General features: G+C 38.2%; 2 protein-coding genes across 2 annotated transcripts in view; one reads left to right on the top strand and one right to left on the bottom strand.

The window, feature by feature from the left end:
- LOC105385543 (facilitated trehalose transporter Tret1) overlaps nt 1–5914 on the top strand; it is a 20868-nt gene extending 14954 nt beyond the window's left edge. Inside the window, exons 2-4 of the mRNA XM_011555934.3 lie at nt 2887–3284; nt 4306–5067; nt 5302–5914. Coding sequence (XP_011554236.3) covers nt 2887–3284; nt 4306–5067; nt 5302–5490 — 1349 coding nt within the window. The 3' untranslated portion in view covers nt 5491–5914. The remainder of the gene's footprint in view (nt 1–2886; nt 3285–4305; nt 5068–5301) is intronic.
- Nucleotides 5575–18837, bottom strand: LOC105385542 (myrosinase 1). Its single transcript, XM_038112518.2, has 7 exons — nt 18504–18837; nt 11385–11503; nt 9956–10531; nt 9637–9731; nt 8593–8898; nt 8042–8283; nt 5575–5855 (listed from the first exon to the last, which is right to left on the bottom strand). Exons 1-7 carry the CDS (start codon nt 18542–18544, stop codon nt 5648–5650), a joined length of 1587 nt encoding a protein of 528 aa, XP_037968446.2. The 5' UTR covers nt 18545–18837; the 3' UTR covers nt 5575–5647.

The raw sequence follows: 18837 nt of genomic DNA, 5'->3' as shown, positions 1-18837 counted from the left end.
TGCTTAGATGTGGGTGCGTAAACCTGTATGACCTTCATTGAGTATCGTTTAGATATTCTCAGGATGAGGTACGCAACCCGTGCCGACACACTTCCGATTTCAACGATGTTGTTGACGAGGGACTTGTTGACGATGAACCCGACACCCCCTTGGGACAGTTGGTCGCCCTCCCGGTGGTACAGCAAGTTTCCGGACTGGAGAATTTCCGTATCCTCTCCCTCTCGTCGGACTTCGGATAACCCTATAATGTCCCATTTTAGCTTGCTGATTTCCTCTTCCAGCTCCTCTATCTTCACGTCTTCCCTCAGTGTCCGTGCGTTATATGTTGCCAGGTGCAAGGGTCGGTTGGGCTGGTAGCCGACTCTCTGCCGGAGATTCTTCGCACCCCCTGCCCCGCCGTTACCGTGACCGCTACCGGAGTCCGGGATAGCGGGGCTGCCGGGGACTGGGGGCCGGGGCTTTGTTTTTTCCATCAGGAGGTTTATTTGCCATAATCACCGCGCTTGGCAGGCGTGTTGGTGATTCTCCTTTTTTACGGCGGGAGATCGCCGCCTCTGCTAGGAGAGGAGGTCGGGTCGATTTACCGCCGCCCGACATTCGGCGTTGTCACTCGTTAGCACCACCCAGGGGACACGTGTAGGGTAACTAGGGTTTGTACCTACGGACGTGAGCGACAAGCCCCCCTACTGAAGCTGATTCACTACTGGAACTAATTGCCTTCCAGTTGCATCGTGTTCGACTGCGAATGTTCCGTGAGTCAAGATTTACTACGAATACAGAATACATAGGTATCAGAGAAATTCCTTATAAAGAAAACAAGCTAGAGAGAACTCGCCAATGTAAACTGCATTCTATCATTGACACCTGCTTCCTACTAGCGACATCTGTGTGAGTGTGGAAACATTACCGTGGTCGTCAATACTCTCACTTGACTAGAAACGGTGACAGAGAACTTTGTAAAGCATTTTGTATATGAGATACATGAAGATTCCTCAATACAGCGACACTATACATACACATAATTTTCAGTCAGTCATCTTTTCTCAAACACACAATGTGACGTGGACGGGAATTCTGGTAAATGTTTTCTAAGTGTTTTTCAGTTTGCGACTCCTAAAACTTATTTCGCAGTTTTACAGTACAGTACAGTACTATTCTAAGCTTTACTCATACTTTTAAGACAGGTCATAGCTTATTTGTCGAAAACTCAACTACTTTTATGTCCACTGGTAGTTTAATTATAATTTTATGAATATTTCTCCATTAATCTCTACGCGATGCTATGAGCTATGATGCTATGACTTATGACAGTGATTCTATTTGTTGTGCTGTCGGTACACAATGATCTTGTCACTCAACAAGACAGGTGTGTCGTGGATCTCACGGAACAGAAATGCCCCGCGTGCCAAGCGCCTGCGCATAACTATTTGACATCATCGTTATGCCCTTTCATCAATATATGTACTTAGTGCATGGTGAATAAGTGGTACCTACTAATATTTAAAAAAAACTACGAATATAGTAAAAATGAGACAGTACATAATACGACGAATTAATTTGTGTAGAAAAAGAGAGATACATTTTCCAGTCCCAAGTTCTAACATATTCAAATTAAACAATGCGCAATCTTTAAGTTCTAACTGAAGCTTAAATAAATTTAATACCATCGCACTTTAGTACCAATCGTACTAATTTTTTGTTATTTTCATTAGGTACTATACTTATCTTCATTCTCTTTACCTAGAATAAAATAGTGTTTAATTTACTGATAAGTATGTCTTGCTGGATGTTTGTAACAAAGTGATCAACGCTGACAGAGGTCAGGGTGAATACTTGTCACAAAATTTTCCTGCATCACTCGAATAGTAAACATTGGTTTATCTGTTTCTTAGAACTCTTTTAGTTTTAGATACTTCGGTTTTAATACATAAAATAGTTTTTTTTGCATTTGAAAAGATGCTTGCATGTTTACAGCTGGTATTATCTGCAGGTTACAAACATAATTATTATATTACCACATAATTATTAAGTTCATTTGAAAGATGGTATCTACTTACACCAAAATTAGTCATTCGATAATAATAATTGTAGTTTATAAATATAGTGAGCAATTTATTTTATAAATAGGGCTAATTGTCTGTCGGACGCCACTTTAAACATCTTCAATTAATTTATTATGATCGTATCAATGTACAAACGGAGACTTACGACGCAATTAATAAACATACGTTCAATGTACAACCAAATACCTACGTAAAACATATAATGTACATGACATACATAATCACAAACAAAATCGTAACAAGGTCGAACAGTAGGCAAATCATAATTACATCGAGGCTCTTTTAGTGCTGACTTTCAGATTGCTGATTACACCGGAAAACCTTAATTTTATCTTTGTTTACTTTATTATCGACTTAAACTGCTGTCAATTTTAATGATCCCATAATCAAAATACCTTGATAACAGTCCTCTATAAAAAAAACTTTCCAGTTATTCGAGACAGCCTCTGTGCGTATCCATGTCACTGGATTTTTCCACCGGGACACCTGAATGCCTCATTTATTTGTGGAAATTAACCGACTTTATCAGAACAAATGTTGCTTGGGGAACGTTTCACTCTTCTAATGTAAACGAAAACAAGTAAACAGTGCATTGCACTTAGAAATAACATTTATCATACAACAGCAGAAAATAGATTATGAAAATGATAATGTTTGTAACGTTACAACTAGGCACGGACTGATAACACATAGATATACTGTACCTTTTTATAAAGGAGGTTATCCAATAACCGTTCAATATTTACGTCAATGAAATGCTATCACCTCCTCTTATCATTGAGGAAATGAACTAACTACAACAGCATTCTTTCTTCGTTTCCAGCCACCCTCATCACGGCAACTGCCGGCACCTGCTTCGGCTGGCCGTCGCCCACGCTGTCGTACCTGCAGTCCCCCGCCAGCTCCATCCCCACCAGCAAGGACGAGGGCTCCTGGATCGTGTCCATCATGATCCTGTGCTCCGCGCTGACCCCCGTGCCCGCCGCCTACGCCGCCGACCGCCTCGGCCGCAAGACGACGCTGCTGCTCGGCGCCGTTCCCTTCATCATCGGCTGGATCCTCGTGATGGTGGCCAGTTCCGTGCCCGTGCTGTACGTGGCTCGCATGTTCTCCGGGCTCGGCTACGGCATCGTGTACACCGTGGCCCCCATGTACACCGGCGAGATCGCCACGAATGAAGTCCGCGGCGCCCTCTCCACACTCATCACTCTAATGAACAAAGTAAGTTGCTGTTGCTACAGTCAGGCAATATAATGTTATCGTGTATATCGCTTGAGTGGCTTAACACCACATAGGTATTACAGTTTGACTGCCTCTGTGGTCTAGTGGTAGAAGCTTCGCTTCATGACCCAGAGGTCCCGGGTTCGATTCCCGGGTGGGACCATCAATTTGTGTTTCTAAATTGTGGTTCTAAGTTTGGTTAGGACATAGAAGGCTGATCACCTGATGTCCGAAACAGTGAAACGATCCATGCTGTCGGATGGGCATGTAAAGCAGTCGGTCCTGCGCCTAGCTCTCTCCAGTCGTGTCGGTCAATCCGTCCCATTGGGCTATGAGAGTGATGGAACAGAGAGTGCCCCTGTGTACTGCGCACACACTTGGGCACTATAATCTACTCCTGCGTACATGGCTGATCTCAATTGAGATTGGCCGCCGTAGTCGAAATTCGGCTAGGAGGACATTATTATTATTACAGTTTAGAGGTGAAATCAGCTCGCCTTGATAGACAGATAGACATGTTATCGTGACGTCTAAATTTTGTCTCAATGTTTTATTCATGAGTAACTAGAACTAGGTTCTAAAAGCAATATGTTTTACAGTCGCTAGTCGCCAGGCACGTGTAGTGATCACTAAACAAGGCGTACCAAATTATGCTGAATGCATAATTCTAGAACTACTTACATAGCTCTTGAATATGTAGATTCGGAAAAAAAACTAATCAGCAAATCCTATTAGAATAAAATTTCTTTACGAAGACATGAATATACAGCATCAATTATTTTATTAGCTCATAAATTTTACTAGATGTAATATTAATTACCTTTACGAGGGTTGTCTGAGAATCTAAGGTCATCGTGCGGTTGTTTCAACATCCCTGTCTTAACGACCTCTTCGGACCTCATTAATAACCTTAATAACTCTTCCTGCCATTATTAGATTGAGCCCACTCACTCACTTAACTCACCGCTCTCACCGACACTGACTATCGCGATGTCTCACAAGGTATAATTTCTCATTTCAGGTCGGAATTCTTGCCCAGTACTGCATCGGACCATTCGTGTCTATGAAGACTCTAGCCGGGATCAACTTAATCCTACCCGTTACCTTCGTCATTAGCTTCTTATTCTTGCCAGAGTCGCCTTACTACTACCTGAAATTTGAGCGCAGTGAGAGAGCGGAGCGTTCTCTAAGAGCACTCCGCTCTGGTGATATAAGACTGGAATTAAAGAACATAGAGATAAATGTACAAGAGGACATGAAGAACCGAGGGACTTGGAGCGACCTGCTGACAGAGGCAACGAATAGAAAAGCTATGTTTATCAGTCTGGGGATCTTCACGATACAGCAGTTGTGCGGCAGTGCAGCGGTGGTTGCGTATACTCAAACGATATTTGAAAGTACTGCTGGCGCGCTGAAGTCTTACGAGGAGTCCATGATAGTGGGGTGTGTGCAGGTCGCCACGTGCATCGTGTCGGTGATCCTGGTGGACCGAGTGGGCAGGAAGCCGCTACTACTACTATCAGCGCTTGGCGTCGGTCTTATGAACGGAACACTGGGCACATACTTCTACTTCGCGAACTCAAATCCTTCAGTGATTGAAAAGCTACACTGGATCCCGCTTGTGGCGATGCTGGTATATATCGTGTGCTATGCTATCGGCCTATCGACGGTTCCGTACGTGATCATTGGAGAGATGTTCCCGACCAACGTGAAGCTGTACGCGTCGTGCGTCGCGCACATCTACACCGGCATAGCCATGTTCACAGTGCAGAAACTATTCCAGGTAAATATCATGCTACACATATTTCCTTCTTAATTTATTAAATAATATGTTTAGTTTTCCAACTAACTAGTAGCTTTTACCTACTACCTACACTACATATTGTATTTCAAATAGATTGCTAATTTCGAATTGGATTTATTAACAAGAACCTATATGCTGTGTTTCCTATTCACGCCTTTAGCAACTCAAAATCTTTACCTTCACACAATCTAATCCAACACTATCCTTTTCCAGGTGGTATCGGACATGTGGAGCATCCAGATCGTGTTCTGGGGCTTCTCCCTGTTCTCGTTCTGCGGGCTGTTCTTCATGCTGGCCATGCTGCCGGAGACCAAGGGCAAGTCCTTCGCGTCCATCCAGGCGCAGCTGCGCCGCGACGTCGCGCGCGACAACGCCAAGAAACTCATGACCGTCGAGTTCTAACCGCCCCAAGTATTTAGGTTGTGATACAAAATTGCAGTGCTGAGACGCTACTCTTACATTAGGGATCAAATGAAACTTAAATCATACTGATACTTAATTTAATGGATAGTTTTACATACGTATAGTTTTATATACAAGAGAAGTATTTATGCTCCGGTCACATGAGGAGCTTGATGACGGCCGTGAGCGGCAGCAGGGAGGGGGCGAGGAGGGAGGCGGAGGAGAAGGCCTTGAAGTCCTGGGGGTCGTACCCCGGGGGCAGGCCGCGGCTCCGGACCACGCCGGAGTAGAGCCGCGCCGACTGCTTCGCCGTGCGCGTCTTGTTCGGGCTATTGAAGTCCACGAGGTACAGACCGAAGCGGGACCTGCAAATGCATTTAAATCTTAACATGACGAGTTCAATTAAAGCTAAAGAGTTTGACTATTAGAGTGTTTTATTTTCGTTTGGCTGTTGAGTTTAGTTTGCAAGGCAGGAGGAAATGAAGTTAAAGAATTTATATTATCAGGAAATTAATTTAGAATTGAAGTTTGAATATAGAGTATCTCAATTCTCAATTTTATTACTGAAGTAGGAAAATCAAAACAGAGCCCTAATCATTCATACCTATTTCCAGCGCTAGTGATTTACTTGTAAATGGAGAATTTCAGGCTCATATGTACATATATATTTCCATTTGCATTGAAGAATGATGAAGAGAAATTTCACACTTTATTAAAATTGTTTCAGTGGGTAGATAGTTAAGGAATTCAGAAACCATGTCGAAACGAACTTTATTGTTCATCTCATATTACTGAAATGTACTCTTATAACCTTCAAGTCAATGAGTGTGGTCCCTGGTAATGAATGCTTAGCGTCAGAAATAATTAGAATATTCTATACGTTAGGTTGTCTAGGTTATAATAGTTCTTTTTTTTAGTTAACTGAAAGACTTGTCTAACAACTGCGATGTTCTCTACATAATTTTGAGTGTGTGTCCATAATGTTTTAAATAATATGATAATTAGTTTTCCATAAACATGCTTTAAGTTTTAAACAGTGTGATATTTCGAGCAACTTACAGCCACGTTGCCAAGCTATTTAGCTAGTTTGACTAGTTTCTATGACTTTTCTGCTACATCTGCAAAACTAATTAACAGTCATTAGACTGTTCCATTGCGATCTCTGGTAATTACATCCAGCTGTTCGCAGTAATCCAGTTAAAATTACATCAAATGTAGTTTAGGCCGTATCCTTACGGGATTACAAGTGAATAGGTTATAAATACCCGGCTATAACCGGGGTAAATGAGAGCCTAGCGCTTTGTTTACCCATTTCACACAGTGATAAGATTAAAAGGAGCTTGACCCTTGTTACAGTGGCATAAGTTCCTGATATATTCCAGTCATGATAATACCATTACATTGTTTGTGGATATTTCTACACCTTTATGTATGCATACGATATTAGTTACGTGAAAAGTAATTAAGGTTCCCTATCGGATATTCGTTGGATATGTCGGGAATGAGTGTATGTAGGTACCTAGGTATAGTGTAGTGTAGGGACAGAAGGTGAGTGTGTGCTGCCAATACCGATGCCGATGCGATGTCGTCAGAGAAATCAAACGTCTACGGAACGCAAAGTAAGTATAAATAGACTAGCACTCGCAATCTGAGAGAGTATAAATATCAAACTCATTGATGTGATAATCACCGGATCGAATCTTGTAGTATCATGATAAATAAAGAATACTATCGAAAACCATAATGAGATTACAAAATCGATATTTCCAAATATATTTTATCAAGAAAGTATAGATAAGTTCTTAGGTACGTAGAGATAATCTCTGAAAGCTTTATTTACAAAACTCTCAGCGCCATCTGTAGTGAATGTTGGAACTAATTTTGTTTCAGGTGAATATTCCTGTAACCATTATATACGGTGGAAATGTATGAGCTTCGGTTTTTCCACAACAGATGGCATTGAGTTCATTATTTTTAAGATACTCATACATACAATGTTGCTGAAATATAGCGATTGTGAAGAGCTATTGTATTTTATATTGACGACTTCCTATTTATTCACAAGTCTTTACTTAGGTGTGAACTCATATATTGATAATACTGTAGGTATCATATAAACACAATTTTACAACGACAGCGAAAAACATTACACACTCCATTCAGATAGGATAGGAACTTAGGACTCAACTGACTCAACTACTTTTGCGAACCATGATTGAATTCGTCATCGAACACACAAAAACTTTCAGGAATGGAGAGAGAGAGAGGTCTCTCTCCATGAGGCAGCAGACTATTCAGTTCATCTATGCCGAAGATTCCGGGTTTGATTTCCGACCGGGGCAGATATTTGTTTAAAGATAGATATGTGTTCTCGGGTCTTTGAATGTTAATTTGTATATTTGTGTCTATTTTATACATGTATGTATCTGTGTAGTGTATCAGCTGTTCGATACCCATATTACAGGCGTTATGCCTAGTTTGGGGTCGGATTGCCGCGTTTGAGATGTCCTCACATATTATTATTATTATTATTTCCCTCAAAAGTACTCACACGTAGCCGTCGTCCCACTCGAAGTTGTCCATGAGGCTCCAGGCGAAGTACCCATGAACACTGCTCTTATCCTCATGCAGCGCGTGCAGCAACGCATTCAGATAGTGGCTGTAGTACGACACTCGAGCCGCATCCTCCACGCCGTCAAAATCGGCGTAGCCGTTCTCTGTGACGATGATGGGGACGCCGTTGTAGGTCTTCGTGATCCAGTGGAGGAGGCGACGGAAGCCGAATGGGACCACCTGGTTGAGAGAGTTGAGACAGTTTTAGTTGTGTCTACGTCGGTATAGGTATATTAAATCAAGCAGACATTGGATAATAGCACAGCATTTAGAAGTCCATAAAGAATACCATCACTTTAAGGTAAGCGTCCATCTTTCGGCACTGTAAGCGACGGGCGCATCGCATTTAGTGCGTCCACTTCATCGGCATTGCCGATGCCGTTTCTCCATAAATTTATGACAATCCGTTTGGTGCGATACGAGCGATGCCGATAGGTAGACGCTTAGCTTTAATGTAAGTAGTTTTGTTTTATTTAAAACTTAACTAACCTTCAACCAAGCCGAAGACGACTTAGACGGCCACTGAGGATCTTGCACCCTGACTATTCCAACATCATTCTCGTGCGACGGTATCGCCCCGACCTCCCCATCAGCCATGCTCAACAGATACGTGGTATAATGGTTGAGTCCAAAGAAGTCTGCGGTTCCCCTGATGTGGGTGACTTCTTCAGGGGTGAACTTGGGCAGTCGGGAGCGGCTGTAGTTCTGGGCGGCGCTCTTGGCGTCCACGAGGCGGATCAGGTCTGGGGGGTAGTTGCCTTCGGCGGAGTACACTGGGTGCGCGTACCAGCCCACCTGGGAAATTAAGGTGAGGTTTCTATTCTATTCTATTCTGAGGGGACGAAGTGGCTACACGAATATAATATAATTTTAACATAATTTGAAGTTATTGAGGACTCTGTTGTCGAGGAATATAAAAGTACAAGTACATGTACGATTTTAGTGATAAGACCGCAATTTATGTATGTATGTGAGCTTTGTAACGTCTGATCTCTATGAATTTGAGTGCTCTATGTAAACAATTGTTAGTCTTTTGAGATTATTTTGATAGATAACAATAACTTACAGGATAATTTAAAACAAACACTCAAATTATCACATGTTTACGTTAGTTCTTAATCCGTTTATCTTAACAAGCTTAGATTTTGCATGCACAATCACAACCACAGAATTACTAGATTACTTATTTAAGATGTTATTGATAATAATAACGGCAATGTACCTACATGAAATTTATACTTGCAATATTTGCTGTAAAAAATCTAGAGTACTTACAAGGATCTAGCTTCTAATAGAGTTCGTTACTCCTGCGAGTTACTATGCGTATCTAAATGCGTACTTATTGGCAAAGGTTAAAGTTGAATTAACACACTTTGACCTTTCTTTTGAACTCCATTACATAGGCACAACTTGTCTAAATATTAATGATTTCTTAATAGTTCTCTTCAATGTTCAATTCTAAAGGCTTTAAAAACTCGTTAACCTCTAGCTTTATTTAATTACATAAATTCTTATATAAAAATTTAAACTTACATGAGTTTGTAAATACAATTCGGCGGCATCCTTGTCTCTTGTTGTGTTTGTTTTAGGTTCCGCCCAGTTCGAGTCCAGGGACATCCCGATTTTACCTGAAACAGAAACATCAAGTCTATAAAATTATTGTTCTCAAAACCACCTTTGCATCTAATCAGCTTACAAAATTGTACCTATAGGTTACTTGTTTCACAGTTACCTATATGTTTCACCTTTAAGTTCATAACTACAATCCAAATCAGGTGTCATATGGGACTTCATAAATGGAACAAAGTATTTATAAAAGTTTTAGCAGGAGATAAAAGTTCGAAAAACTGACCTCCAAACTTGGGCCGGTACTCCTTGTCATACAGATGATAGGCGTTAGCATGAGCCTTCAGCAGGTTGTGAGTGCAGAGGTACTCGGCGATGCCGTGCCGGTTCAGGGCGGGCGCGCGGTACGTCCCCCCATACCCCTCCAGACACGTCTGCATGGGCTCGTTGAACGTCACCCAGTACTTGACCTGGTCAGCAAAGTTGTCGAACAGCACCTTCGCGTAATCCGTGTAATAGTCCACCATGTTGACGTTAGTCCACCCTCCGATGTCCTGCAGCTTTTGCGGCAAGTCCCAGTGGTAGATGGTGACCATGGGAGTGACGTTGTGTTTAACCAGCTCGTTGATTAGGTTCTTGTAATATTGGATGCCGAGAGGGTTGATGTCATTGGCGAAGCCGCTCGGAAGCACCCTGGGCCAGGCGATGGAGAACCGGTAGATGTCCACTCCGAGTTCCTTGACCATCTCGGCGTCTCGTTTATAGAGGCGGTAGGAGTCGGCCGCCACGTCCGCATTCGTATGGTCTTTAACAAACTCAGGGTGCGTGTGGATCAGGTGGTCCCATATGCTCTCGGATTTGCCTGGAAGTTTGGGAAATAGGTATTATGTTGGATAAATTGCTTAGAGAGACAGGATTAAAAGATTTCAAGATAAATACTAAGATGTTTATGGCTTCTATCTACATAGTATTTGTGCAAAAATGCCAAATTGGGGCTTAAATTTTATAGCCCACATCCATAAAAGTGTCACTGCTTAGCGACTACAATCATATAATCATTGTGGATTCTAAAATAGTAACAACTCATAAAAAATCGTATTCAAATCCATGACCATGGATCATGAGTTTGGAGCGTGAACGTTTCTGTCCACTTAAGTCTTTTGTATCTACTGCTGTACTAATCATCATCAGTCAACCATCGTCTGTCAATGCATGACAAGGGCCGCTCTGGATGAGCGACAAATACCTACTCCAAAGGTTATCTGCTCATCCGCAGACTTGTACATGAAAGGTAAGCGTCCACCTATCGTTGTCGTACGTATCGGACCAAACGGATTTTCATAAATGTATGGAGAAACGACGTCGGCAATGCCGAAGAAGTGGACGCAGTTGTGTGAATTTCTATACAAGGAATACTGAATTCGATGCGTTCGTTGCGTATGATGGTGAAAAGTGGACGCTTACCTTTTTTTACTTACTTTTGTATATGTGTAAATAATATGTAAATGTATGTGTTGTTTCTGTGTGTGTTAGAAATAAGTAAATAATCTTTCTTTCGAATAATCGATATAGTTTGTGTGTGGAACAATCCGCATGAATCGCCAGCTCTGAGCTATCCACGTGAATGTAAAACCAGCCTAACTGCTCTGGTTATGATTCTGTGCTGCTAGATAGAGCACGATATAGCTCAAAATATGGAAACTGCAGATAGTTACCGTCGATGTTCCAGGCGCCCTCGATCTGGCCTGCTGCTGTGGAGACCCCGAACAGGAAGTCCTTCGGAAACGTGTAGTTCGTGGTCTTCCCTCCCGACAGGTCCCACGCTAACGCATAACTGTAATAAAGAAAATATTATTGTTAATGTCAAGTAAGCAATTGGAAATCAGCCTAGGATATAAACAATGGTGGAAGACAACATTAAATATTAATTAGAAATACTATTTATACTACTATACTATGTAGTTGTAATGTAAAACGTTTTAGATTGACAGACAGGTAGGTATTAAGTTAATTAATATCATCATCAAAATGTAGTTTAGCGGTTTATTATTATTAGTGAACGTTATCTTTACTGGTTATATTAAACGTATCATAATGATCAATCTTCTGTACTGCTGGACATAGGCCTCTTGCAATGAGCATCAGATTTATTCCTCAGATAACTTTTATCTGGCTATTGAAAATTCAGCCCTAAGGTATACAATTTATTTATAATAACACGAGTCAACTTGCCTATCAAGGTGTACCTCGTTATTTTATCTACTACTACTGCTGCTGGCATTAAACAAACTTAGACTTAATTAAGCTAAATGGCTACATACAAAACCATTGATAAAATAGTTTAGCTTGGCTCTGAAACACAGGAGGGTTACTCTAGCATAACAAAATAACAACGAACGAGAACTATCATGTAATCGATTCGTTTAATGCAACGTGGTAGAGTCGTGGTTAGTACTGGTTAGTGAAGTAGCGAGCGCTCTGAAACTTCGTTTTTTGCAAGCTAGAGGCTCTGCAGATATATCTAACTGGAAGTATTATGATAAACCAGTATGCGCAAAAGATATGACCTCATGTCAAGATATTCTTTCAGACCTCAGAATTTTTTTTAAATAGTTTTTGTTAATTTACTTTGTCCATAACAATATTTAGAAGGCGTATTTTCTTTATGTCCATTTAACTATTTACGGCTAGAGCCGAGACATACCGGCAGAACCTGTCGCGATCAGCTGCGACTAAAAGGCAAGGTCGTCTGCGACCAGACTCGGTCTCACAATCTACTGACCGACAATCAGCACGTCCGTAACATTCTGGGCATTCTGGCTATATAATAGCTATCTACCTAATATGTGTATGGATTGGTAGAAGTGTAGTGAGACGACGCGCCAGTGGTAAGCGGAGATATATCCGAGATTGTCCGAAGTAGAGACTTTTAAGTAAAAATATACAGGGATCCCATTAATGAATGTCAAGAAAGCCGGTAGGAGGTCACACAACTTGTCATTCTAAACAACTTTTGTTCATGTTTAAAATAATACATCTAAGCTTAGACTCATCTTAATTAACAGTAGGTACCTTTGATATAAAGAAAGTTTAAACTAAATATAAAATCGTAAACTCTGAATTGCAAGTATTGATAAGCAATCATAAAACAACAGTACCAACATAATCCAGATAAAATCATGAGATGTTATTTGTTCAACTTACAAACACTCGACACTGTCGAAACTTAAAAAAAAATAGGTAAGTATTTAATATCTAATATAGTTGTTAATATTAATAATGTTTTGAAATATGTACTATATATCTAGATAGGTCGAGGCCGCTGCTTACTTTAAGTTACATCAAAAACATTTGGAGGGGTGTTATGTGCAGGGTTTTCGGAACATGGACTAATCAATTATTAGAAAATATGTATGAGAAATATTTAATATTTCTCAGTGATACAGGAGGTCCTCAATTAAACCACAAAATTATAAAAGTACTTTTTTCTACTTTTTTCTAAAATTAAATAAAATAAAAAAAGTATATTTTATCTTCTAATTGACATCAAATAATATAAACCCTAGCAAACTATATGTTTCGTTTTTATTCGCTCATTTATGCATTGGTAAGATGGCTTAACTTCGTGAATAGACTATTATGCTATCTCAATAGAACTACAATGTAGTACAAAGTATGAATAGGTGGATTTTGTTTTTTTTTGTAATTTGTACACCGTAACGGTTGATTTGTAATTTTCAATGCTGTTTTTTTTATATCAAAGCGGAGATTGGTTCAACTTTCTCCCGTTATTATTTTGTATACTCATTCGCGAATGATAAGTTACATAACGTTCAATCTTATTTTTTTTTAAATAGTAGTAAGTATCTGGTTGGTAGTCTATTTTATAAAATTGGTTTGGCATCGAAATAAAATCAATTCGTCTGTTTCATAAAACCAAAGTATAACTACATGCTTAAATATTCATTGTTTTTTATATTTTCGGTTCTGCTGACATAAATTAAAATTTTTATATTAATAACAGTAGGTTTCTTATGTCAGACCAAGGACTTAGGTCCTTGTAGGTACCGTACATACTCACCGGACCTACCTTCAAAGTATTAAAATCACATTAAAGAAAAAAAAACACCGCAAATTATTCTTGAGCTTACCTTTACGTATAAGGGCAGGAAAATGTGTTTAATTTAAGATAATAATCTTTTCGTTGAATTTTTCTACGTCTCTCGAATACATTTATCCGGCAACCTTGTACATGTGTGTCATTGTCAAGTGAATAGAACGCTGGCTCTTGTAGTTGTAGGTCGTTGCCCTTTTAACCACTGACCGAAAAGTGGGATGTTATACGTTTGACGTATTTATTAGTCTTTGGCAAAGAAGCTCCAAAAAGGCAGGACTGCACTGGGTGAAAGTAAAATTGGTCCATTCTTTTTCGTACCGCATTAAATATGTATTATCTACATCTTGTAAACCGGCTTGCTAATACCACCTCATTCTTACTTCCTTTCAAGAATTTAATTCAATTTTAACTCGCATGTACTAATTACAAAGTACATTACTCAGGTATAACTAAGTATCTCTATAAAAGATTAACAGACATAAAATAAAGGACGTTTACCTTGGACTTTCAAAAGCTGACTACCTACTTAGACATCGATATTTCCTGAAAAATTCAGTAAAATCCCAGGAGCTATAACTAATGAAACAAAGAAGTGACCAGAATATATAGTAGGTACGCTTTATAATACAAAATATATATATATTATTTTAGCATAATCAGTTGATCAGAGTCATTTATCTTATATTTTATTAATTTGTATTTAAAACGAAGCGTCCTCCACAATACCATTGTCCTCCATATTTTTCATTACTTACAATAATGACGGTAGGTATTTGGATAATTTGAGCACACAATAAAGAAAAAATGGTAGATAAGTTCGCAGGTTTTAATCATTGTTTATCGTGTAAGAAATTTTAATTAACCCTTTAATCATCAATCTTACTAATATATAATCATAATCTAATAAGTGTAGTTACCAATTAATCACACCGCAGAGTTCCAGTAATTTAGAAAATTGAGAATTAATTCAAACGAAATTACTATTAATAACAGACTTCTGTAGAATGTGACTTTGACCCAGAATTTTATCAATTGTATCCCGATAATTTTATGCGTAAATTGTCGCAAATGTTCTAATTCCCTGATGCGAAACTGCTTGAGAATATAATGAGCACACTAAATGGGTCAATAATCTGTTATTTGATGGTCGTTTGATTGTAATATCTAAGTATATTAAAACCAGTTAACGCGTCATGATTTAACCTTCGCGGTGCAATGATAATGATAACATGGTTTTTTGTGTTCGATGTGATTAATTTAAGCTCGAAGTCTCAAATATTGGGCACCATTAATCTTAGAAGGGGTCTGCCTTAAGAGTTAGGTAAATATTTAAAACTGACAGCTCTAAAACGGTGTAAATTTTTTCATGCGTTTTTATTTATAAATAGAATAGATATTTGTTTGAAACATAATTTATCAAAACTTCCACGTGGACTAATTGATCCTCATTTTAATTTCTGGGTGTTTTTAATTTCGATTAAGTAGCTTATATAACTTATGAATACATTCAAGTAGAGTTATGATTGCCTGATCGATGCATATGAGGTACATATATTAGGTAATTTTAGGGATTCTCGTGTATTTCACATAGTTGTTGTGTATTTATGTATGTATATATGTATAAGTAGTGTATGTGTGTGTGTGTGTGTCTACATCCATGCCGGCAGTTAAGAGTAATTGTGTCAAATCATGCTCTTGTCGTTTTCTGCATTCAATGTCACAGGTAGGTTAATAAAATGTTATATTTACCAACTACACCTAATGATTGCGTTATGTATACTGAAATGAATGTCTTCAGTATTCGAATATCAGTATTTTCAAATACATGCATACTTAAATAAGTCTAAAATTATTACATAGTACATGTTGACTGGTTGAAAACTTATAAATATATTCGCGCATTAAAGAATCAAATAAATATTAAACGTTCTTATATTTTTTTACTAACGCTGGCGGGTCCTATGACTGTCAAGAATCAACGGAACATTAACACAATCGACTTTGGATATGACAATCGTTGTTTATAACATAATTATACTAAGTCTATGGTTTATAAAATAGCAATTAGAGAAACTAATCAGTCAGAAATTAAATTTACTAAGACTAAGTCAATACAGTTTTTTTTCGTTCTTAGTTTTATTTAGTCCCTCTACAATTTCCCTCAATATGACGGAATAAGTAATTTCTTGCATTACTTGTTTTGCAAGTCTAGTCAGTAAGAACCTAGTTGTAGAAACTTGTATCGGTAAAAATACAGATTTTCGCATAATTTTGCATACTAAAGTATTGATGATGGGTTAAACAGTGACTATTTTTGTCAGTAGCTATCTGCCAATGTCCGCTAAATTTCTCAAAGGATACACAGGACCGGTTACTTAAGCTAGGTATCTTGTTTGACCTGAGCAAATAAAATATAATACCTAAGTATAGAGATCATAAATAATTACAACGGCAATCATTTATTAATCTCTTTTTAAAAAGAAAAACACAGACGCTTCATTTTTTGTTACATCTTTGTGTTGATATAAATCATCACCAGACAAAAAATAAAAAATAGAGATTTATTTTTAGTCATCCTCGTTAACTTAGAGACAGGGAAAATGATTTTTTTAAGTGTGTTTATTTATTTTACTCTACGTTTTTTGGTTTTTTGTTATAAGTGGGTAAATGTGCGGTAAATATAAATAATAATTATTATATATTTTAATTTTACTGTCAATTACCCTACCTACTTACAGAGAACGAAAAAACAAACCTATCTGATATTCTTAGTACAGAAATCGGAGTGCATAATTACACTTTTACGTAATATAATCGATCAATGTCATGGGCGATCCCATATAAAATATGTAAGCAAGTATGTATAACACAGTTTACCCGCTGACCCTTGAAAACTACAATACATAAGAATATGAAGTATGACTAACAGGTTGTAAAGGTCTTTATTACAACCTTGCGAAGGCTGCACAGAGAGTTACGTCCGGGAAAAATGGGTAAGTAGTGTGTGGATGGGTTACAAAATGACAATAAAATGCAATTGATCTTCAATTTGAACAAAATTCAGCATTGATTATTTCGGTACCTAGAATAAATAAGTCCGCTTTTTGAGAGTTTATTTTTTTACTCTCACTCTCTCTAATATCGATCTCATTAAAGTAAGTGGACTTATTATTATATACCTCTTAGGTACAGAGTAAATAATATAAAATAGGTATATTGTATTTTAAACTTTGCAGATAAATTCAGGTGAACTTGCTAAAATTATACACGTGAACGTTTATAAGTGTAGAAGGATGGAATAGATGATTGTTACCCTTTAATTAAATGCAAGCTATCACCCTAGATTCACTCACAGGCTTTTTATCCCGGAATTCCCACGAAAAAAAGTTTTATTTTGCATAGAAACGAAATTTAACGTTACTCCTTTACGTAGGTACAAGTGGCTTTAAGTATCACGATGGCGCCTACTAGCCTCTTTGTAAACTGACAGTTCGTTCTTTGAATTCGGGGGAGGTACTTATTTTATTCGCTGATGCTTCTTTTGTGTACCTTTTGTATTAATGAAAGTTACAAATCCACAGGCCACTGAACCTATAAACAATATGTGTAATTATGGAAACACATACGTCCATCATGCATGTCACATGATTCAGAGATCGCTATACTACAGCGTCATTATTCTAAATAGATTTTCATTTGTAGCGCATGTAGCGCACTTTTGTTTGAAGTTTGTTAACCCATGGCACATGGTTATTGTAGTTGTGAACCGTTTTTTATTGGCTGTAGGTATTCAAACATTTGCAATCGTCAGGTTTACATGGGGTAGCTAAATATGTGTTTATACAATAACACAATTAAAAACTGACGACGTAATCATCTACCCGTAGTCATCAATTTCCGGATAAGGTTGTCTCCCAAGGAGGCCTTCTCCTTGTTATACCTTATGCTCTTTTGATTCTTATCAGCATCGATTAATATGAAAATAAATGTTTTTGTGAGAATATCCATTCCTCATCCTTTCGTGATGATATTTATACAAAATCGGTGAATGCCATTTTTTAATCAAGGCATACCCTCTGCTGGTTCGGTGCTGGTGGTGATGAGATTGAACATGTTGACAGTAAAGTATCTCATAAATCCTACCAAGCTTTTAGGATGATGATGATGATGAAATTCTGTTATGCCTCATCAGGGACATAGGTAGAGGTATAATCCGTATAATCGACCTATCTATTGTGTTATGTTATATGTATGTATCGAAAGTTCTTGACGGATTTTAACATTTTAACATCAATTGTAATAAAATTGAGTACAAGATCAAGGTATATAATAAGTACGGAACCTTTTTTCAGTTTATTCTACTGTACTGACTGTAGTCGACCCAAGATTAAACAAATCTGATAATCATTTCAAGCAACTATTAATCGCGGCTGGAATTGCAAATGACTGACTTCAAACTTTCTCCGTATTAGTAAGCTTTGCTAACTAATGCACATTCTATTCTTTTGAAAATAAAAAAATCACTTTAATTCCATAGAACAAAAACAAACCAAATCTAGATGATTCAATTCAAGTACATAATTATATTGATTTAACACAAACATAAGCCTCAACTTATGTACTTAGGTGTAACATATTGTAACGTAACGTCTCTCACTGCTAAGTACACCTTCCTATGTTAAACTGTAAATAATTGAAAATAAATTGTAAAACTCACCCGCTTAAACATAAAACAGCTACAATTAAACACCGCGCCATTTTAAAATATCACTGTATTAAATAACTATAAGTAAATATAAATTAAAAATATCACTTTTACTATCACAAAGCTCTACAAATTAGTTTAACTTGAACTCGGCATCGCTTTACTTAGAAAGGAGTTTTTATATTTAGAGGCCGTATAGTCGAGATCTTTTTTAAAAATGCGTTGAAGTTATAACAAGCGTCGTGCGCGCGCGGCAGTCTTGCGCGCACTGCCGTCCTGTGCGCCTGCGCAGCAAAAATCTTCGACACCGAACAGAATCTTTTAATTTGACAAAATACCTCTTTAG

The sequence above is a fragment of the Plutella xylostella genome, chromosome 5 (genome assembly GCF_932276165.1).
Source record: "Plutella xylostella chromosome 5, ilPluXylo3.1, whole genome shotgun sequence".
Lineage (NCBI taxonomy): Eukaryota > Metazoa > Arthropoda > Insecta > Lepidoptera > Plutellidae > Plutella > Plutella xylostella.
The sequence above is the reverse complement of the archived record's forward strand: the minus strand, read 5'-3'. Positions and strand labels throughout refer to the sequence as shown.